The 24,203-nt window shown below is 35.0% G+C and overlaps 3 protein-coding genes across 4 annotated transcripts; 1 reads left to right on the forward strand and 2 right to left on the reverse strand.

Moving 5' to 3' along the window:
* Positions 1-319: 319 nt before the first annotated feature.
* LOC107679072 (major histocompatibility complex class I-related gene protein-like) lies at positions 320-6,630 on the reverse strand. Its single transcript, XM_016474489.1, has 6 exons — positions 6,585-6,630; positions 3,123-3,386; positions 2,745-3,023; positions 1,906-2,199; positions 1,356-1,439; positions 320-491 (listed from the first exon to the last, which is right to left on the reverse strand). The coding sequence occupies exons 1-5, from the start codon at positions 6,628-6,630 to the stop codon at positions 1,393-1,395; spliced, it is 930 nt and encodes a 309-aa protein (XP_016329975.1). The 3' UTR covers positions 320-491; positions 1,356-1,392.
* A 1,341-nt stretch (positions 6,631-7,971) lies between these two features.
* Positions 7,972-20,098, reverse strand: LOC107679077 (major histocompatibility complex class I-related gene protein-like). Its single transcript, XM_016474527.1, has 9 exons — positions 19,983-20,098; positions 19,275-19,541; positions 18,882-19,160; positions 18,291-18,584; positions 10,170-10,436; positions 9,799-10,077; positions 8,619-8,909; positions 8,243-8,334; positions 7,972-8,120 (listed from the first exon to the last, which is right to left on the reverse strand). The coding sequence occupies exons 1-9, from the start codon at positions 20,029-20,031 to the stop codon at positions 8,115-8,117; spliced, it is 1,824 nt and encodes a 607-aa protein (XP_016330013.1). The 5' UTR covers positions 20,032-20,098; the 3' UTR covers positions 7,972-8,114.
* Positions 20,099-20,170: 72 nt separating this feature from the next.
* On the forward strand, positions 20,171-23,670 carry LOC107679078 (major histocompatibility complex class I-related gene protein-like). 2 transcript variants are annotated; one of them, XM_016474528.1, is made up of 6 exons: positions 20,171-20,337; positions 21,037-21,303; positions 21,394-21,666; positions 22,164-22,457; positions 22,660-22,764; positions 23,040-23,670. In XM_016474528.1, exons 1-6 carry the CDS (start codon positions 20,292-20,294, stop codon positions 23,078-23,080), a joined length of 1,026 nt encoding a protein of 341 aa, XP_016330014.1. In that variant the 5' UTR covers positions 20,171-20,291; the 3' UTR covers positions 23,081-23,670. The 2 variants fall into 2 exon arrangements, with proteins under 2 accessions (XP_016330014.1, XP_016330015.1); XM_016474529.1 differs by having other exon boundaries at positions 23,052-23,670.
* Positions 23,671-24,203: the final 533 nt, after the last annotated feature.

Below are 24,203 nucleotides of genomic sequence, written 5' to 3' on the forward strand. Positions count from 1 at the left end.
AGGAAGGGCCAAATATGGGCATGGACATAACCTGGAGCACGTGGGGGAGCAAAACACACACGAAACACTGAACAGAGTCTGACAGTACCATTATTAAATTATTATTGAAAGTTGTTTTATTTTTTTCAGCTTTATATTGTTTCTTTCAACCGTTTTAATGAAAAAAAAACTATGAAAACTGCAAGAACTGTATTGAATTTTCAAAGTTTATTCTTTTTTTTTTTTACATTTCAAATTGTAAAAGCCGTCAAACTACACATATTCAGTGAACTTAGAAATTGAAAAAAAAAAGTACTAAAAATATGTAATTACAGGACATTTTCTTTAAAAACAAACCAAAACATGTTTTGGTCACACACGTGTGCTGGAAAGATTCCCAGTTATACTGAAATCTGGGAAAATAGCAGATGATTGGAGGAAACTCTTCAAAGATTTTTGTCACTGCAGGTCAGCTTTTTATTTTGACAGATTTTCTGCTCACACTTTGGTTTCTGCAAAGTAATGTCATATGGATTAAAAGGGGATACTTTGAATTACACCATTTAAGAACAAGCAAACTATTGTATTTATTTTTTTTACATTTTGAAAAACTATTTGAATCCAAATGAAATCTCAAACAGGTTTGGCCAGGTTATTCCAACTGACATGGTTACACGAAACTATGAATAAGAGCTGATTATTATGGTCCATGTATAGGCAGCTATTGAAGACTGGATTACGCATTTAGTGCTTGATTGAACAATAAATTCTTTAAATATCACGTAGAGATCATTTATTAACAATATGTCTAATTTCTTGACGTTTGAAGACATTTTGGAGTAAGTTCAGACTAGCATTCAGAAGTTTGTCATCACCCAGAACTGTAACTGCAGTGATGACTATTGAAGATGAGGCATTGCATTTTAATGTATTTCAATAATTCTGAATAATTTCCAGCTGTAAAAGTGATTTTCAACATTAGTGAATTGCATTGGCTCTATTTAATTCCACCCTACTTGGATTTCTATTAAACAGACATTTTAATGAGAGACATTTTGCATTCACTTGCAAAAATTTGCATTTGCCCAGAAACTTTAGGTTCAGTCGCAGAAGTTTTGCGTTCCTCGAGAAAGTTTGCATTTGTTGATTTAATATAAATGCAATGCAATAAATAGTTAATCTTTTTCTTTACACTTAACAAGAAACTGTGCGCTGTGCTCATATTCTGGGTTCATCTGTTTGCTTGTATATAGTATGCATCATCAATAAGGTGTATACTGAATTTAATCTTTTAATATCACTATGTAGTTCATTAAAGGGATAGTTCACCCAAAACATAAGCATAAAAACACTACAGCTCACTATTAACAACTTACCTTCGTTAATCTCGATCACGAATCTTCTGGGTGGTCTTTACCTTGTGCTCCTCCACAAAAAATACTGGTTCATCTTCCAGTTGTCTGGAGAAACATGGAGGATATACAACAGGTAGTCAACCAAAATGACTGTTACCAGTGCGGCGGTAAATACAAACCAGTCACATGTGAAACTACTGAAGAAAACTACTGCAAGAGAATTTCAGTGCTGGAAATTAATTTATCCTTTGCTGAAACTTCCGCGTCTCATGAAGAGTGCAGGCCATGGTTGTTAGCAATGGCAGACGCAAAGGGAGCGCAAGCTTTCCCTTGGAAAGAAGAAGAAAGCGGCGCAGCTAGCGTTTTCCACGTGCTTTATGCGCGACATGTGAACGGCCCCTTAGAGAGGTGTGCATTTCACCTTAAAATAAATAAAACAATGGAAAATGCAGGCGCCATCTTCTGGCGAGATGTGGCAATTCACTCGGCACAACCCTCACAGTGCATTATGGGTATTCTCTAGCCGCTGAGTACACCCTATAAACACTATACTGCACTATTAACAACTTACTTTTGTTACTAATGATCTCCTCCTCAGTCTTCTGGATGGTCTTTCCCTCGTGCTCCACCACACAAACATACTGGTGCTTCTTCCAGTCGTCTAGATAAATATTGAGGGTAACAGTCTTCTGGAAGGTCCCATCCTCATTTATTAGTGTCTCTCCAAGATCCACATCCTCGTCGTGCTGCTGTCCATTTTTTAACCAGGTGATAGTCACTGCTGATGGGTAAAAACCTGTGGCATGACACGACACTGGAGAGGAGGAATCCTTCTGTAACAGAGACACTAGAGGAGACACTTCCTCTAAAAAAAAAAAAGAAAGAAAAAAGATTAAAATAAATGTGAGGGAAAAAAGTTTAATACTTCAAATTTATGCATAAGATCAACTCAAACATAAATGCAGCTATATTTAGTTTTAACCCATCGATGTTTCTCATTTGGGAGTCACATTTGTGGTTTCATCATCAAAAGTGACACTTTTTTTTTACTATGTATGTATTTTTGTTCAATACTATTTTTGTATTTTATATTTTGTATTATGAGAGAATTTTATGGTACTCATATGTATGCAATAATTTATGCCATTTACCCATTGAAAATACATAATTTCTCAAATGTTTCCATTATTTTTCAATTAATGCAGTATTTTGGGTTAAAATACTAGGCGTTTAAAATCCAGTTTTACCATGAAGCTACAATTTTTTACATTTCAAAATGTTACATTTTTCGGTCAAAAATGAACGAAGAGCAGCAGAGGGTCAATGAAGCAATCGCACCAATGACTAATTTATTATAATAAAAAATAATCTACTTGATAAAACAAAGTGAATTTCTTGAATACAAACTACCTCTTTTCACTAAAGCCGCTTTCCCTAACATCAAGAAATATTTTATCCAGTCAACGCAGTCTTGTTCGTAGTATTGTTTCAGTAATTCAAGCTGTTCTCTGTCCTTGTTCCACTTCTGCACTGTGATTATTCCCTGCAGTACAGGTGTGACGTATCTGAACTCCTTCAGGTCTAGAAATATGAAATTCTGTCCATCATAACCGTGCTGATCAAACCCACGAGAGACATTAGTCTCATCATCCCAATCACATCCATACATCCTCTGATACATATGAACACCTGAAGAAGAAAAGGAGTTCTCTAAGATCTGCTCTTTTTTTTACTGTAAAAGATAATTCTTTGACATTTAAAACTATGGTATAAAGTATTGTAACTCACCATGTGACTGATTGAATTGCTCCATTAGAACAGTAATGTTGATTTTGTTGGTCTGCTGCACTCGTTCTCTGAACTCAGTGTATTCTTTAAATCTGTCTTCAGATGCAAACTCCTTCATCCAGTCCTGTTTGGGAATCAGCTTCATCTCACTGTCATAATAATCAATCTGCTGTCCATCCAGTGTAGTTACAGCAGAAATATCTGGGAATCCTGCAGCCGTCTGTCCATTTATTTCAGTGTAAAGTGTGGGGAAGATGTGCCTCTCTGAACAAACAACAAGACAAACACAGTTAAACACCACATACAGTGCCATAAATCAAATTACTGTTTGAGTCGTTCAGTTTTTTCTTTTAATTTCACATCACTACTTTTGCAGTTTCATCATAAACTAGATAATGTTTGTCAAGACAAACTGTAGGTTGACTTGAGAAAGCCAAGCCTGAAAGTTTGAAGTAGTTGCTTCAAATCTTGAAGATAGATAGATAGATAGATTGCTAATGTATTTTAGCATGTTGTTAACATGATTTAAAATTACTAGCATGTTTTGGCATGTTTCTAACATCATTTAACACACCGCTAGCATGTTTTAGCATCATTTAGCACACAGCTAACATGTTTTAACATGATTAAACACACCGTTAGTATGTTTAGATAGATTTAAAAGCTCAAAATTTGAAGGTTAAGTTTCTCAGACAGATGCAACTGTGTTCTTGCTGGTTTTGAATGGGTGCTATGGTGTTATTAGTTGGTTTCTAGGGTGCCCAAGGTGATTGCTAGGGTGTTGCTAGGGTACTCTGGATGGTTGCTAGGGTGTTATGGGTGGTTGCTATGTTGTAGCTAGGCAGTTGCTAGGGTATTCCAAGTGGTTGCTATGGTGTTATGGGTGGTTGATAGGTTGTTGCCAGGGTGTTCTCGGTGGTTATTAGACCATTGCTATGCGGTTGCTACGGTACTGTTGGTGGTTGATAGGCAGTTGCTAGGGTGTTTTGAGAGGTCACTAAGGAGTTATGTGTGGTTGTTAGGGTGTTTCCATGTAGTGTCTAGATCTTTGTAGTTGTTAGGTCTGCCATGTAGTTGCTAGCATGTTTGCTAACCTGTTTCTTGCATGTTTTAACACCTCGCTAGCATGTTTATAACATGTTTGCACGTTTCTAACATGATTTAACACATTGTTAATATATTTTAGCATGTTGTTAACATGATTACACAACACATTACTAGCATGTTTTGGCATGTTTCTAACATTGTTTAACAGACCGCTAGCATGTTTTAGCATGATTAAATGCACCACTAGTATGTTTAGATAGATAGATAGATAGATAGATAGATAGATTTTTTCACTAATTAGGCATTACTGAAATGCTTTAAACCCAAAACCCACCTTGTGAAAACGGTTTTGATATTGCATCACCATGGAAATGGTACTTTAAAACCTTTTTGCAAGCTCATTTTGTGACATCAACTTCAAATTTGGAAGATGATTTAATTAGACATAGCTACAGCTTTGCAATACCAACCTTAGGTCTGTATTGCAAAGTGTTCATGAATCTATGGATCTATGTTTAAAAAAAAATGGGGGTGACAGTTAACAGGTTAATTTAAATTAAAGTGATCATAATTTTAGTCATTCATATAGGACTAATGTTGTCATGATTCCAAACTTTTGACTTCGATATGATACCTGACTAAAATATCTCGATAGATACTACTACTGAACCGATACCATGACAAGAACCTAAAACAACTGGAAAAGCAACTGAATAATAGATGACCCACATGAAACTTATAGTTCGCTATATTATCTATTAATTTAAAAAATGCCACCACACAGGCCTATGGTGAGCAACTATCAGTCTATGATATAGCTGATTCTACAGGTAAATAAAGATCTTTGAAACATTGGTAAGTTAGCTAAAAGAATAAAGCCAAATTAGACTGTAATTATTGAGCTCAACTGCCCTGTCAAACTCAGATGGTGAAAAAGTTCACGTGTCACAAAATAAAGCACACTCTTTTGACTTACTGTATATTTGAGCTAGAGTTGGGAAATATGACCAAACTCTTGTTTCACAATGAGAGTAATTTTAGTTCATGATGCAAATAAAAACATAGATGCAAATCACAAACAAAACGACATACATTAAAACAAAGACACGAGTTAAATAAACAGTGTTTTTAGGTACAGTAGGTCTATTTAACAGTAGCACTGAAGTAAGAAATGATACACTGAATAAAGTAGTCAAAATGTAAAAATTAAATATTCACACATTGGTCTTATTAAAGCTACTGAAATTAGTCAGTCAAGATCAGTAAGTGATTTTTCTTTTATTTTGTTGTTTGATCAACATTATAGATACAGACAGAAAGTTTAGTCCCAGAAGAATAATAACTATAAGTTTAAATAGCATTTCAGTAGTTTTTTCACTACACTGTAAAAAGATTACTGTGAAATTTACAGTAACTTGCTGGCAGCAATTGGCAAGTTGCTGTAATATATTCCACAGTATGCTGACTGTAAATTTAATCCTAGTACAGTAACTTTGAGCAGTCCTGCACACTGCGTGGATGTATAATGTTTGGCCAGTGTTCATGCAGGGAGCTGAAGAAGAGCTGAACACACACTGTCCTGCTGTCGCACGTCGACACAACTCAGGAAATATGGCTCTTATTAAAACAATGCCATTCTTAAAGTATTCTTAAAGTGTATTAGTGAAATGAGGAATCGCACAGTTTTTTAAAGCAGGGTATCGCAATACATTTTTAGTACCAGTATATCGTGCTACACTATATAGTACTAGATAAATAATAAAATAAAAAGGAACAAAATAAGTAAATCAAATTAATAATAATAATAATAATAAATTGTTTTGTATATGAGAAAATTAGATTAGGGTATTTTCAGGGATATTATCGATAACTAAAAATATTAAAAACATTTATGTTAATTAAAATAAAGCTGAAATAAAACAAAATTGATAATAATTATAATATGAACATTAATTGAAAACCTGAAAATTAAAACCGTTGCCTGGCAATTAACTAAGTTTACATTGAAGCACTGGAGATAAATAAAAATTAAAATAGCAATATTAAAATATACAAACAACAACAAAAAATAATAAAATCACAAAAGCACACAATTACTACAAAATTTAACAAAAATTATCAAGAAAAAGAAACGTATAAAATAAACACTGATTCAATATATTAATAAAACTAAAGTAACACTGAGTTCAACACACGGATGTAGCTGAAGGCCTTGCTGACAGAAATCTTTCTTTTTAATGCCATGCCATCTTCTGTGGCTATATTCATGGCGAGAGCCAAATTTAATTATTCAAAGATAAAACTAAATTAGATATTTAAGATTTTTTTTTTGTTCTAAAAACCCTAAGACTACATTTGGATTTACTTGGTTAGCTGACAGAGAATTCATCCCTAATTATTTATCGTTAATCTGACCTGAGTAAACAAAAGGTTCACAGATGAAGAAAATGATGAGCTTCATTATGGACAAAAATCCATGCATTTGACTCTCAAATAAGCGTAGCTGTGAAAGTGCGCTGCAAATACTCTTCAAAAACTTCACCACATCCACAGGAAGAAGTGGTTACTGACGGAAGCTGCAGGTCTATATAAACATTTTCAGTATGGATGTTTAAGGAGGAAAGTTTTACTCACAAGTTGACCGCTTTATTCAGTAACCATTTTTTTCCAGACAGACATTCGATCATTTCTGTTAACACTTTATTTTGATACCCCACTTTAGACATTCTACTGACAGGTAGATCTAACACTAACATTCAGATAGAGAAATACTGCAGAAATGTAATGAAGTAATCAAATGTAAAATAACACTGGATAGTCTTCACTGTATAAATAAATACAGACAAGACCTTACAGTTAAAGTTTCAAAAAGTTTAGTCAAAAGCAGTGAGTGACTTGCTCTTTGACTAACATTAATGACACAGACAGCAGCAGGTTCATTAGGCTGCTGTCACTTTAAGACCTAATGTACATATCTAATATACTGTTACACAAGCGGTTTCCTTCTCAACTGTTTATACTCATTTAAGACATAACCGACTGCGTTTGTAGGAATACTGGCCATGATGGGCGTTTTGAAAATTTTGTGTGTATTAGAAACTTTACGTGCAATACACCATGAAAAAGAACTCAGTTCAGTAGTCGCGAGCTGTCTGAGAAGCGGTTTCATGTGTGCACGCTTTGGGTGTGTAGATGCAGTAGACCGCACATATTCTCACATTCGCACATATTCTCACCTTTATTGTGGTGTAACAGTGATCCAATATATTGCTGTCTCTGGTGGGACATTTCTTGCCAGTCAAACCAAAAATACTTACTTGAAGTTAATATTTCAATAATTTAACATTACATTTGCTTGCTCTCTGCTGTCAGTTAATGGTCATAAAATTTTTTCTTCTTATAACATTAATCACATTTCAATTAATCCTAAATCTATAAACAAATGATGTCAAAAGTAATCCAAAAGTGGTCAGAATACATTACCTAAAATGAGTAATCTTGACTACGATTTTTAAGTAATTTACCCAGCACTCTTTAAAGGCCATTTTCGTTTGAAATATTTACAAATGGAAAGACAAGATCACACACAGTAACACATCTGAGGCAGCTGCTATTAGCATGAGTTTCATATACAGACAGTATCTGGTTTGCATTTGCACCTTCATATCCAGTGTGGTAGGACAGACCCAACGTCACACATACTGTATGTTAGAAAGTGTTTCTTCTTATTCCTTCATGTCATATCTTGCCCAAGGCACCAAGTGAGCAAAAACTACAACTGATGCAGGTTTGTGACGTCCTCGTGGAAATTATTTAACACTGAAACCGGTTTTGGTCCTGAAGAATCCCAACTGGACTGGAACCTGAGGCCCGTACAGATGAACGGAGGAAACTCTTCAAAGATTTTGATCTGCTTTTCGTTCGGACCGACTGCCAGCTCTTACTTCACGGCTGCAAAGTAATGTCGTACATATTCGTTCAGATTTTTAATTCTGCTTGTGTAAATTCTGAGGACATTCCCATCATCCTACAGCTATTGAAGCTGTTCACGGAAAAACTGTAAAAGTACTTACTTGTATACATTGGATCGAAAGACAAATATACAGGAATAAGGAAACTCCTGCCACAGACAGAAATATTTTTTTGAAGAATGCTTTTGTAAGTCCTTAAAAACACAAAAATTATACTTAAAAAGACATACAATAATATACAGAAACAGCAATATAGGTCTGAAAAAAGTAAATGCAATGAATGATTTCGGTCTGTTCCTCAAACAAATCTATAATTTGACTTAAAAGACTTGAAATACAGTGCACAAGTCCTATTGACAAATTAAGTAATACTTATTCTTGTCTTTTTTTTTGACAAAGCTTGACGAACTTAGTCACTTTTATTATACAGTATGACAGAAGAAGAACTTCACAATATACCGCACTATTAATAACTTACTGTCGTTACTCTTGATCTCGTTCTCTCTCAGAATCTTCCGGATGGTCCCTGTCTCGTGCTCCACCACACAAACATACTGGTGCTTCTTCCAGTCGTCTTGAGGAACATTGAGGATAGATGTCTTCTGGAAGGTCCCATCCTCATTTGGCAGTAGCTCTCCAAGATCCACATCCTCATCATGATCTTCTCCATTTTTTAACCAGGTGATAGTCACTGCTGATGGGTAAAAACCTGTGGCATGACACTCCACTGGAGAGGAGGAACTCCTCTGTAACAGAGACACTACAGGAGCTACAAAAAAATTAAGAAAAAGTGATGAAAATACTTAATACTTCCAATTTATGCAATAGATCAACTTAAACATAAACACAGCTACAATTTGTTTGAACCCTTCAGTGCTCCTCAAATGACACCTGAAATGTAACAGAAAAAAAGTAATATATTTCTGTTCAATATTTTTTTTTTTTTAGAGAGAGAATTTCATGGTACTAAATAATATTTATACAATAACTTATGCAATTTTTTCCAAGGAAATCATTTCCCCCACAAATGTGTAATTTCTTTTTTAATTAATGCAGTATTTCAGGTTAAAATAGAGACTAGGCCTTAAAAATGCAGTTTTCTCATGAAGCTATGATTTTTTACAAAACATTTTTTGAAAACAAAATTTCTCAGTCAAAATTAACCAAAGAGCACCAGAGGGTTAATGAGGTAAAAAAAAAAAAAAGACAAACACCAATGACTTATTTATTATAGGGTAGAGTGGGGGAAATGCCTCCCTACTGTTTTTCACAAAATAACCACTAGATAAAGTCAAGATACATTTTTGTTGTAACTATGGACTGTGTTGACAAGAGTGATCTAGAAGTATTCATCGTGAAGCTCACACTGCTGATGAACCTGAGAGAAAACAGATTTCACAGGAAGTGATCTAATTTTCAGCAGTAAAAAAAAAAAGTGTTTTAAAGCTTGTTGTTTTGTAGAACATCAGTTATATATGATATGAGAATAGTTAGGCCTGTAGATTAGGAGTATGTGTTATTAAAGAAAAATATAATACTATTTTTAGAATTACATATTTTTCTCAAACCTAGTCAGTGGGGTCGCGTTTCCCCCCAATCTACCTTAATCAAAAATAATCTACTTGTTGAACAAAGTGAATTTCTTGAAGATGAGCTACCTCTTCTCTCTAAACCCGCTTTCCTTAATGTCAAGAAATATTTTAACCACTCAACACATTCGTATTCGTAGTATTGTTTCAGTAATTCAAGTTGTTCTCTGTCCTTGTTCCACTTCTGCACTGTGATTATTCCCTGCAGTACAGGTGTGATGTATCTGAACTCCTTCATGTCTAGAAAGATGAAATCCTGTCCATCATAACCGTGCTGATCAAACCCACGTGATTCTCCAGTCTCATCATCCCAATCACATCCATACATCCTCTGATACACATGAACACCTGAGGAAAAGAGAGAGAGGGCTTACTTGTATTTTTATTGTATAAGGTCATTCTTGATGTTTAAAACTGTAGTATAAAGTATTGTATCTCACCGTGTGACTGATTGAATTGCTCCATTATAAAACGAATGTTGATTTTGTTGGTCTGCTGCACTCGTTCTCTGAACTCAGTGTATTCTTTAAATCTGTCTTCAGATGCAAACTCCTTCATCCAGTCCTGTTTGGGAATCAGCTTCTTTATCTCACTGTCATAATAATCAATCTGCTGTCCATCCAGTGTAGTTACAGCAGAAATATCTAGGAATCCTGCAACCGTCTGTCCATTTATTTCAGTGTAAAGTGTGGGGAAGATGTGCCTCTCTGAACAAACAACAAGATGACAAAGCTCTCAAACACGATTAAACACCACATTAAAATGACTGTTTGCATGTTTCAGCATTTTCTTTTCACTTCATCAATACTTTTGCAGTTTCATCATAAATTAGGCATCACTGGAAAGGTTTAAATCTAAAACTCATCCTGTGAAAACATTGTGTTACATTATAAACTGTACTATAAAACCTTTTGCGAGCTCAGTTTTTGTGATATCAACTTCAAATTTGGAGCATCACTAGGTTAGATATACATGTATATTTTTATAGCAATTTTAGAGTCCAAATTATTTTGTAAAACAAATTTCATATAAAATAAGTTCAGTACATTGGCTTTACTAAAACTTCTAGAACTATTTTACATGTTCATTTTTCACGTGTTTATAATCTGCAGTGTCTTCTTTAAAAAGACCAACCTTGGGCCTGTATTTCAAAGCGTTCTTGAATCTATGGATCTATGTTAACGGGTTAATTTGCATCCAAATGTTCATATCTTTAGTCATTCATGTAGGACTAGATAAAAAAACTAATTTGATAAAAAGGGAGAAAATAATAATAATAAATTGTTTTATATTTGAGAAAATTAGAAAACACCACATGATTTTCTGTCAGTTCAACCAGGGATATTATCGATAGCTAAAACTATTAAAAACATTTCTGTTAATTAAAATAAAGCTGAAATAAAACAAAATTAACAATAAATCGAATAAATAAATATAATAAAAGTATTAGTTGAAACTAAACAAAAAGGCAAAAAACTGAAATTAGTTTACGTTGAAGCACTAAACTAAACGCTTATTCAACATACTAATAAAACTAAAGGGAAGTAGCTGAAGGCCTTGCTGACGGAAAAATCTTTCTTTCCTTTTTAACGCCATGCCAGCTTCTGTGGCTATATTCACGAGAGCCTAAATATGGATTTACTTGATTAGCTAACAGAGAATTCATCCTTTAAATGATGTTATGAAATGAATCTCACCTGAGTAAACAAAAGGTACGTAGATGAAGAAAACAATGACCTTCATTATGGATAAAGATCTATGCATTTGACTCTCAAATAAGCGTAGCTGTCAAAGAGCTCTGCAAACACTCTTCAAAAACTTCACCACATCCACAGGAAGAAGTGGTTACTGAGGGAAGCTGCAGGTCTAAATAAACAGTTTCAATACGGATGTTTAAGGAGGAAAGTTTTACTCACAAGTTGACTGCTTTATTCAGTAACCATTGTTTTCCAGACAGACATTCGATCATTTCTGTTAACAGGTAGATCTAACACTAATATTCAGGTACGGAAATACTGCAGAAATTGAATGAAGTAATCAAACGTAAAATAACACTGGATAGTCTTCACTGTATAAATAAATTCAGACAAGTCCTTACACAATCCAGTGCCAAATAAAGCCCTGTCCTCCTGAAGCTCCACAACCTCTCGTGAGCCAAAAGGTGCCTTACGTGCCTTCATTTTCATTACCAAGAACAATATTTCAGCAACAGTCACATCGGCCCTTGAGGAGGAAAATTATGCAATTGACCCCCGGTTTCACAGACAAGGCTTAAGCTAGTCCTGGACTAAAATGCATGTTTGAGCTGTTTTAACTGAAAGCCAGTTGCACTGACATATCTTACAATTTGTCAGTGTTACTGTTTTGTCTCAAGATGCACACCAGTAATGTTTTTTTTTTTTTCTAAATCACCTTTATAAAAGCTACTTAAATTCCCTAATTGAACTAAGACTTAATCCTGGCTTAGTCTAAGCCCTGTCTGTGAAACCGGGCCTTAGAGTTTTCTCAGCTAACACACGATGTACCAGTTATGTAATCTATAGGTATGTTTTGGTCATTTCATGATTTAATAATTGGACGTTAATAGGACATTGCATGCCCATGATTTAATTACCATAAAATTACCAACTCAAAACGTCGTCAGCGCTAACTCTTATGGTTATAAGAAAACCAACAACGGCCCAGCTACATATTATATTCATAATACTTTAGTCATTTCATAACTTATTGGCAACATGCAAAGTCATGGGTCTGACAGCACACATCCATCACAGAGACATCTATTTGACATCTGCATTTACATCTGCAAGATGTATTTTTTAGAGTGTTTGCTCATCTGCAATACATCTACAGGATGTTTCCTATCAGATGTCAAATAGACGTTTAGAAGATGTCTTTAAGATGTTTATGATTTAGAATGAATGTAAAACTGACATCTCACAGACGTCTATCAGATGTTTGTATACAGCAGATGCTTTCCAGATGAAGTGATCTTTAACAGACATCTTGCAGACGTATGTGTGCTATGGTTAAGATAACTAATAACAATAGTCACATACTATATTCATAATACTTTAGGAATTTCATGATTTATTGTCTGTACTTTCATTCCCATCAAATTACACGTTAATTTAATGTTTTCTGATGACTTTTTAAAATGTGCTATTAAACATCAATGACAAAATTTAACTTTCCTTAACACAAAAGGTGTTTCTTTTTACCAAGTCAACATAAATGGACTGTTTGATCTTTATATATGAAGTGATATACAGCGCGCACCTCCACATTTGAACTGAAGAGCATGCACACAGTAAAATGTCTGACTGGACAGTTCCTTTTTCTGAGGTGAGAGACTTATTTTTAATTAGGCAACATTAGGAAAATAATGTTAGAATAATGTTTATAGTTGACTTATAGTTTGACAACATCTCATTTGACAGCAGATACGGAATAATCACAATGCGATTTTTCCAGACACTTTTTACTGCAACTGTGTCTGACAGAAGATTATGTTTTTCTGAGGTGAGAGGCTTAAAAATGTTTGAAATAAAGCATAGGGATGCATGGAGCACAAACAAACACAGGGTTAGTTGTAACCAGAGGTGGACAGTAACTAAGTACATTTACTTGAGTATTCCCACATTGTTTTGAACTATGCGGAGTAGCTGTGTGTTGCTATCAGGGCCGTCCCATGCATAGGCCCTGGTTACAATGTGTTCATTGTCAAGTTTATTTTTAATTCTTAAAAGACAGGATTATTTTATTTAAAAAAAATGAATTATTTTATTTTATTGAAAAAATATATTTTTGTTTGTCTTGTATATTTTTTTCATTAGATCAGATCAGAACATTTTAAGCTGTCATATGTCCACCTATGGGGCATGTTGTCACATTTTACTTCAGTTCTTTTGGGGTAAATATAGAAAAAAGTGAAATTGTGACAAGTGTGTGAAATTTGAAAACAAAAAAAACATTATACTCTGAGCCCCACGTGAATTTACACACAAAGACATTGCACCTGCAGCATCGGCAGTTCATCACATTTTGTCAGCTTATATTGTTTTTTTTGCATATATTAGTTTTATTGAAAAACAAAAGATCTGCATGATGTTAGACGGTTTCATTTTAACAATAAAAACTCACAAAGCTAGCTTTTAAAAAAAATAATAACAGTCAGTAAACGTATATGTCTTTAAAATAAAATATTTAGCATTTACAGAAAATTTTCTTTTATAATATTTACAAATGCAAGAGGTGAACAACAAGTTCACACACACACACACACACACACACACACACAGTAATAATCAAAACACATACATCAAAGGCACACATTACTAACCTAAGTGTCATGTACAGATAGCATCTGTATATTCTTTTGTATTTGCACCTTCACATCAATATCCACACAATTCACATATCCACACAACATGGAAACAACACTTACTGTACATATTTACATAGTTGCATTAACTGAAAATGTCCAGTAATTTACTAGATGCTTCCTAAGTAACACATTTTATACTTACCTAATGGACTTTCTTTTTAATCATGTCATTGTGAGCCAAAACTGGCACTGATGCCCTTTCATAAAAAACAGGTCCATGATCTCCCTGCTCCTGAATGTTAACCAAAATTGTTGTCATCACAATTGTTGTCTGTTGAATCTTTAAAATTTAGGGACTCTGCAGACCCTTGTCCTTCGCTGTATTATGGGCTAAAATGCTTTGTCAGACTTTGTTTTCTGAAAATGAATGTCAAAGAATTAAAGAAGATATTATTAATTACCATTTGTACGACCACTAAAGCAGCATGTGACCAATTCAAATCCTTATTTTTTGGAATGATTGTGTAAAAACAGCTAATTCTATAAAAAATCTCTCAAATGCTGCTTAAACATTTGGCTTTATAAATATAGCTTTTATAAGTCAAACCTAACATTCTAAAATTCTAACATCTAAAATTTCTATTAAAAAAACTATAAAACTTATATATACAGTATATATACAGTGGGTACGGAAAGTATTCAGACCCCCTATTAGATCGGAATTTCTGAAATGCAGATCTTCTTTTGAAGATTTCTTTCAATCCAGTTTATATTGATATGGTTATGGGAGACTTTAGACTAGCCATCAGCAAAACTTGTATGAATAAGAGTGGAATATTTTGGTCCATGTAAACGCTGCTACTGAAAACTGGATTATGCATGTAACGCTTAGTTGAATAATAATCTTGATATTATGATCAGGGAGAGACAAATTATTAACAATAATTTCTTGATATCTGAAGACATTTTGGAGCAGGTACTAGCATTCAAACATTTGTAATCAGGGTTTGAAATTAACACCCGCCAACCCGCCAAATGCGGGTAAAAATCAGCTGTGGCAGGTAACGCTGTCAAATCACTAGCCAATTTGGCCGGTTACTTTTCGTAAGTTATGTTCACTCATTAATTTCTTGGGGAAGTTCATGCAAGCCAAATCTGCACAGGTTTAGCGCAAATACTGAACTCCTGAGACATCATGGCATTATTGAGTAGCCTATATTGCAAAAACCAAACAAAACACACCTACAAAGGCACGCATAAGCGACTACACTAACTTAGTGCGAGTGGCGGGTTACTTTTTGTAAGTTATGTTCACTCATTAATTTCTTGGGGAAGTTCATGCAAGCCAAATCTGCGCAGGTTTAGCGCAAATACTGAACTCATTACATTATCGAGAATATTGCAAACACCAAACAAAACACACCTACAGAGTGCACGCATCTGCATAAGCGACTAACATTACATTAACTTAGTGCACGTAGGCATTTAGAGTGCGTTCTTTCAGTGCATGATTCAGTCTATTAATATGCATTAAGAATGATCACATAATTCAAGATAAGGGGGCAGAAAATGTATATAGTTATATAATTTCATATAGTTAATCAATATCACACGAAGAGTGCCGTTTTAAATAAAAAATCAGCATGGTTACAAATGTGATTTGTGAATTGATTTTATACAAAAATCAGCATGGTTACAAATGTGATTTGTGAATTGTGAATTGATTTTATACAACAGTTTAATAAACAATAAGTTAATATCAAGAGACTTACGTTTTAGACACCATGCCTGCTTTTGCTCTATTTCACCAACAAAAACAATTCCAAACACAGCCACAGCACCGTTTACATGTGTGCACATGTAGAGAAGACTTTTGTCAGGTTTTATTTTTATTTTGCATGTTCCGAAATTCAGTTTTTCTTTTTGTTGCCTCAGGGCAACGTTGTGCAATAAGGGTAAGGAAGCAGGGGTTCACGGCTCCCATCCCTAATCAGGATTTCCCATTGACAATACATACAGGCAAATAATGTGTGACAAAAAGAGAAGATGCAAGGTTCCTGGGTGCACAGGAACATCCAAAGTGATGTGCAAAAATTGTAACGTGCACCTCTGTTTCACAGCAGAGAAAAAGTGCTTTTTGAAGTTTCACACGGAGTAAAATTTCATTCCATGAAGTACATGATGTGACATGGCACACCACATCAGGTTTGGGAAACTTCGGTCCTGGAGGGCCACTGTCCTGCAGAGTTAGCTCCAACCCTAATCAAACACATCAGAACCAGCTAATGAATGTCTGTTAAGATCACTAGAAAGCTACAGGCAGGTGTGTTTAATTGTTGTTGGAGCTAAACTCTGCAGGACAGTGGCCCTCCAGGACCGAAGTTTCCCATCCCCGTACTATGACACAAACCTACGTCTGTATCAAATGCAATATATCAATGTGTTTCAAGTGTTTTTCCCTTTTCACTTAATGATTTCTAGACATTTTTTGACAGATTTGTGATTTTGTATTGCTCTCTGAACAATGTCTTATGAAATGTGAATGGAGAATTTTCTCCATGATTCTGCAACATTGTTGCACAACATTGCCCTAAGGCTAACCCGAGTGCGTATAAATAGTACGCCAAATAAAAACGTAAACTCGTGGCATTGATACACATAAATGGACTTTGGCGTGTATATGCTATGTGATGGGTAAGATTAGGGTTGTGGGGTAGATGCGTATCATATGCACGCGAAAACTGTGTATCATAAGCACGCCAAACACGCGCGTAGCATATACACGCCAAAGTCCATTTTTGCGTATCAATACCACGAGTTTTCGTTTTTATTTGGCGTACTATTTATACGCATTTTCATGAGACCGGGGTCCCTAAAGCAGGGGTCTGCAACCTTCAACATCAAAAGAGCCATTTGGCCCCTTTCCCACCAAATAAAATTCACGTGGAGCCACAAAACCTATTTGATCCTTAAAATGAAGATAGCACAGCATATAGCTAAAGTTTTATATGTTACAGTGCAGGGGCGCAGCAATCATTTCAGAAGTGAGGGGGACAGAGATGTCAAATGTAATAATAATAATATTTATGTATGTATGTTTGTCTAATTGACAAAAAAAAAACGTATGTCTTCTTATGTTTTACTTTTAATTGGCTAAGAAATAAAATACACTGCTGGACAATAACCAATAATTTGCTTTCTATAATATTTTTGATATATATTTTCCTAATGACAATTTTATGATTATGATTGGTTTATATTCTACGAACAGGGAGCCGCGGGTTGCCGACCCCTGCCTTAAGGCAACAAAAAAATATTTTGGGATGGGGGGTGAGGGGTGATCAAAAAATGTTTTATTAATAAAATGTTCCCAAATAAACTAAAAAATGATGTGGAATCATTTTTGTATCATGTACCATCAAAATGTGTGCAGTAGAGGGTTAAGAGGTCAGTTTAAAAAAAATAAATAAATAAAAATCATTCATAATAATAACATGCATTTAGAAAATAGATTTAATTTCATGTCAACTTGTCATTTATCATTCTAAATTTCCATAATGATTCGCAAAATTAGTAAAGCCTATTTAATTCCACCTTGTTCATGTATCAAAAACATTAAAACGTCTGTGTGAATCCAAATGTTTGAATGCTAATATCACTGCTGAAGACATTCCCATCATTCAACAGCTGATGAAGCCACTTGAATGAGAAATAAGATCAGTTCCAAGAATGACAGGTAAACATATACTTACCATATGACGCATTGTTTGGATTACAATAAAAACAAGCAGAACCACAGCTGTGTTTATCCCCATCCAAATCACAATAATGCTATGGTGTAATTCTGGATGTCCTAGAAATTGTTTTTTTTAAATACAGAAACACTTAAATAAAAATGCACAATTATATGCAGACACAGCAAAATAGGGCTGCAGCAACTAGCTGATAAAATCTATAATAATTAATGGTTTATAATAATTAAGCACCCAATCCCAACCATTTCTAATATACATTTGATTAGTATTGCTAAAAATTGCAGATACATCTTTGATTGTCAAAAGAATTGCAGGTGCAGTTCCCTCTCAGCCAATTAGATTTTACGTAGCATTTTCATCAGTCAGTCATGGAAGTCTGATTGATTGACTTTTGGCAACGTTTAGTTCAGGTGCAAAAATAATTAATTTCTAGCGCAAGAGCATGGAGAGATTTAAGATATATATACATATACACTTACTGTAGTTACTCTTGATCTCGTCCGCTCTCAGAATCTTCTGGGTGGTCTTTCCCTCGTGCTCCACCACACAAACATACTGGTCCTTCTTCCAGTCATCTGGATGGACAAAGAGGGTAACAGACCTCTGGAAGGTCCCATCCTCATTTGGAAGACTTTCTCCTAACATCATTAAATTATTTATATCTTGGCCATTCTCCCTCCACAAAATGGTTGTTTCTTTGGAGTGAAGACCTGTGACGTGACACTCCACATAATAGTCTGGGTCCAACTGCAACAGAGACACTTTGGAATGCTCTGAAAATCAATACAGAACAAGGAACAAAACTAATATGAATCAGTTGATTCCTCGTAGTTATGATGCATCCTACGAAACATATGTTCAGAAGTGTTATATTAAATACAAAAAGCAAATCAAAACCAAACAAACTAATAAACTAAATAAAAAAAAAACTAAACAAAAAATATAACATAAAATATATTTTTGTGTTTATACTCAAACATAACAATAGTGTCATGTTAACGTAACAGTCAAAACAGTCATGGTAATGTAAATTAATGTTAATGTCAATGTAAAGTGCTGTGATCCTATACCTGTTCTCCTAAAAGTAGTGTTTGCCAAATTTAAAAACTTCTTCATCCAGTTAATGCACTCATATTTATAGTATTGTGTTAGTGATTCAAGCTGTTCTCTGTCATTGTTCCACTTCATCACGGTGGGTACTCCCTGCAGTACAGGTGTGATGTATCTGAACTCCTTCAGGTCCAGTGAGATCAAATCCTCTCCATCATAACCGTGCTGATCAAACCCACGTGATTCTCCAGTCTCATCATCCCAATCACATCCATACATCCTCTGATACACATGAACACCTGAGGAAAAGAGAGAGAGGGTTCTCATTAGATTTAATAAATAACTCCTGCTTTTTTTAATGTTCAAAGTAATGCTTTAGTGTTTAAATGTTTAGTATAAAGCATTTTACTCACCATGTGTCTGATTGAATCGCTCCATTAGACGAGGAATATTGTTTTTGTAGATCTGCTGCACTCGCTCTCTGATCTTAGTGTCTTCTTTCCAGGTGTCTCCAGATGCAAACTCCTTCATCCAGACCTGTCTGGGAATCAGCTTCTTTATCTCACTGTCATAATAATCAATCTGACGTCCATCCAGTGTAGTTACAGCAGAAAACTCTGGGATTCCTGCAACCGTCTGTCCATGTATTCCAGTGTATGTGGTGATCAAGCTGTGTAACTCTGAGAAACATAAGACACAATCAACAACACAAAGAATGGGTAAACAGTCAGAGTGTCTTAAACTATATTACCATGAAATACCACTATCCTAATGAATATTACATTGAGACTCTAATCCCAATGAAAATGACTATGTATTTAATTTTTTACATAAACAGCTATTCTAAAAGTCTTTTTAAAACTGTAGTTATGGCAGTTTGTCGTCACACATCTACATCCAATGAAATACATAGTTTCTTACATTAGTCCTGATCTTTACCTGAGCAACTACTGAATCCATCAAACATGCATAACACACTTTCTATTAGCCTGGATATTATAAACAATGCTGAAGAAAATATTACAATTTGTCGTCATTTTCCTTTCAGTTCAACATACGGAAGTAGCTTGAGGCCCTGCTGACAGAATTCATCGATCAGGATGTTATGAAATGAATCTCACCCGAGTAGACTAAAGTTACATAGACGAAGAAAATGATGAACTTCATCATGGACAAAGCTCCATGAATTTGAAGTTCTGAAAGTGTAGCCGCTGAAGAGTCACTGAGCAAGCTACAACCTGTAGAGTTGCAGAAAAGTCTCAATACGGAAGTTTGGGGCGGAAACTTTTACTCCCAGGCTGACGCAACGCGCTCAGTAAACCCGTTTTCCTGCTCTCTTCAGATCTGGTGAAGACCAAAGAATAGTTACGTTACTCCTCTGTGAATACACTTACAGAATTGTGGATTAAATTCATGGATTTTTGTTCGTAATGAAGTTCGTCATTTTCTTCATCTATGTACCTTTTGTTTACTCAGGTGAGATTCATTTCGTAACATCAATTAAACAATAAATTCTCTGTCACTTAGGCCTTAAGCTACTTCCTTGTGTTGAAATGTCGACACATTTTAATATTTTCTTGAGCATATTTTATCAAAACACAATCAAACATAATGTACTGACTATTTAGTTTATATTTTTATCTTCCAATGCAAGATTTTAAATTCTGCACTATTAAAATGTGCATACTGAAATCTTTTCAGTGAAGTGCATTTCTCTCATGCAGGAAGTAGGTGTACTGGATGAAAAGCAAAACAGAGGCACACAAGAAGAGAAATAATTCTATGTTAATGTCAACAACACTGCACATAACGTAAAGACGCACTAGAAAGTTTAAGAATATGCTTTGCTTAAATGTTCATCTCCTAAACTGTGGATTATGGTTGTTACACCCATACGTTGTTCTGAACTTGAAGAAACTATAATTTATCAATTCTATGGATAAAAAAATCAATCACAAAAAGAAAATATATAAATGGTCAAATTTGGTTTCATGCTGACTATATGTGAGCATTAGATGACTGCAAAGGTGATCTAAATTTAAAAGTGGAGGAAATGAACATGAACAATCAAATATCCAGCATCATCTAATGGCTTACATGCTAATGATATACATACTGTAGGGCATCACTTAGTTTTATGTCTTTGTGTTGTTGATTGTGTCTTATGTTTCTCAGAGTTACACAGCTTGATCACCACATACACTGGAATACATGGACAGACGGTTGCAGGAATCCCAGAGTTTTCTGCTGTAACTACACTGGATGGACGTCAGATTGATTATTATGACAGTGACAAAGGAACGCTGGTTCCCAGACAGGACTGGATGAAGGAGTTTGCATCTAGAGACACCTGGAAAAAAGACACTAAGATCAGAGAACAAGTACAGAAGATCTACAAAAACAACATTCCTCATCTAATGAAGAGATTCGATCAGACACATGGTGAGTTAAAAAATAATCTAGTATTAAGTATTTAATTTCTTTCTTTTTTTAATCAAATCTGGCAAGATCACACTCCTCTCTGTCGTTCAGGTGTTCATGTGTATCAGAGGATGTATGGATGTGAGCGGGATGATGAGACTGGAGACTCACGTGGGTTTGATCAGTACGGTTATGATGGAGAGGATTTCATCACACTAGACCTGAGGAAGGGCAGATACAACACATCTGTACCACAGGCAACAGTCACAGTGGAGAAGTGGAACAATGACAGAACACAGCTTGATTCACTAACAGAATACTACAGAAACGAGTGCAGTTACTGGCTGAGGGTTTTCCTTAAGAAATCATTTGTAGTGAAGAAAGGTACCTTGTCTTTGAGAACTTCAATTTGTTCAACACAGTTAAACAGTAATTTTGTAAAATATTACAGTTCTCTATGTGAATATCTGTTAAAATGTGATTTATTTCTGTGAAGCGAAGCTGAATTTTCAGCATCATAACTTCAGTGTCACCTGATCTTCAGAAATCATTCTAATATGCTGATTTGCTGCTAAAGAAACATTTCTGATTATTATCAATGTTGAAAACTGGTGCTGCTGAATAATTTTGTGGAAACTGTGATACACTACCGTTCAATGTTTATTTTTTTAAAGAAAAAATTAATTAATACTTTCATTCATCAAGGATAAATTGAATTGATCCAAAGCGTCACTTATAATGTTAAAAATGTATCAGTTTCCACAAAAATATGAAGCAGCAAAAATGGTTTTCAACATTAAGCTGCAAAACATTGATTTATGAATAAGATTTAGAATTAAATGACTCAAATGACACCTGAAATACTTGAATCTTTGTTTTAGGTCCTGATGTGACTCTGTTGCAGAAGAATTCCTCCTCTCCAGTGGTGTGTCATGCCACAGGTTTTTACCCATCAGCAGTGACTATCACCTGGAGGAAAAATGGACAAGATCACAATAATGTGAAGATTGGAGATACACTACCAAATGAGGATGGGACCTTCCAGAAGAATGCTACACTCAATGTCCTTCAAGATGTCTGGAAGAAGGACCAGTATGGTTGTGTGGTGGAGCACATCAATTTGACAGACCCAATCCAGAAGATTCTAACGGAGGACGAGATCAAGAGTAACAACAGTAAGTTGAAACTATAATACTGGTCAATTTTTTATTTCTACCTGTACTTTTTACTTATTTTAATGTCTAGACACTGAAAATGTGGATGCATAACTCAAGAGTAAAGTTTTTTTCTGTTATCGTTTGTTGTATTTAGTCTTGTTTGCCATATTATTCATATTGGGTGTAGTTTAACAAAATTATGTTTCTGTGTGTCTTCTAGAATCTACAATCCCAACATGGGTTTATATAATTTTGGCTTTTATAGCCTTTTTTATGTTTGTTTTTGCAATCATACTTTGGAAATACAGAAATGAATTCAAATCTGGTGAGTCCTATGACTTGTTATAAGATATAAAATTACTATCATATCTGTAAAAAAAAAAATCTGCATGCATTTCTGTGTGGGGTAGTTGAACCTGTACAATGAAGAGTACAGTAAATGTGACCCTGTTGGCTGTTTATCAGTTCCGTCTAATTTATTTTTTTCTTCATATGCTGCAATTAACAAACTGTAAACATTATTGATGTTGTGTGTAAAATAAGTGAATCACTTGATAATGTTCTCTAAGTTTCGTTACAGCATGTTACACCTCTCTGTAGCTCTTTTCACAGGCTACAAGAAGGTGCGAACGTTCATCTAAAGATGCTTGCACAGAACAGCCATGAGTTCTGCACCCTCTTACAACGTTTCCTCCAGAAGCCTGTCATCTGTGAGTGAATAGAGCCTCATGGTACCATCACAGAAAGACACAAAATTACTTTCCAGAACCTTCACCTTCACAGTGTCAGTGTTGCCAGATTGGGCGGGTTCCCGCCCAATTGGGCTTCTTTTGGTAACGTCAGACTAAATTTAGGGTTGATCAAATTTGGGCTGCTTTTTGATACAACTGGCGGGTTTTTCAGTTTCCGTACTTGTAACGTGGGAAATTCCCGTATATATTTCAGCGTGAAAGACGCTCGGGACAGATGACGGAATGTGTATCATTTGCGCGTGCTTTTGAGTCTTACAGTTTTAAACTTTGTGACCGCTTTCTGTGAGCTCACACAAAAAGCGCGCTCACATAATGCCGTATCTGAGAGCGCGTGACTACAGAGTTAAGTTGTGTTGCGCCTTATTGCCAAATACATACAAAATTGTGTCGAAATGCCTGTCTTGATGAGTATTCACGTAAACAGTCAATTTATACTAAACTCGGTATATAGGCTATTAGGCTATGTGTAACAGTTAGATCCGTGCATGAGGTCTTAAAGAGACAGCAACCTAAATAAACCTGCTGCTGTCCGTCACTAATGTTTATTTATACATTAAAGACTAACCAGTGTTATTTTAAAGTTAAATAGATTATTCAGTTCTGTTATACCTACCTGAAAAACTTAAAGCACAGTTAATTTTATTTAGACTGTTTACTTGTCTTTTTTAGTTCAAATTAATTCAATTCGGAGTTTGAAATCAAAGTTCTTTTTAAGTATCTTCCTCTCAACGTAAATATGAATCAACAACATTATAAATTGAAAAACACAAATACACTGGGTGACGAAACATTTAGGTTAGATTATTGTAGTTTAAAAAAATATGTCTAAAAAAATACCCTAACTCCTCCCTCAAATTAAAAAATCCCCCCCATGAGAGCCACCTAAAGGGGGAATCCCCCCCCATTTTCCAAAATGAAATTCAGGACCTGTATGCACTCTTAAAAATAACGGTGCTTCAAAAGGTTCTTCAAGCGATGCCATAGATGAACCATTTTTGGTTCCACAAAGAAC

This window comes from Sinocyclocheilus anshuiensis, unplaced genomic scaffold (assembly GCF_001515605.1).
Source record: "Sinocyclocheilus anshuiensis isolate Anshui unplaced genomic scaffold, SAMN03320099.WGS_v1.1 scaffold1580, whole genome shotgun sequence".
Taxonomy (NCBI): Eukaryota; Metazoa; Chordata; class Actinopteri; order Cypriniformes; family Cyprinidae; genus Sinocyclocheilus; species Sinocyclocheilus anshuiensis.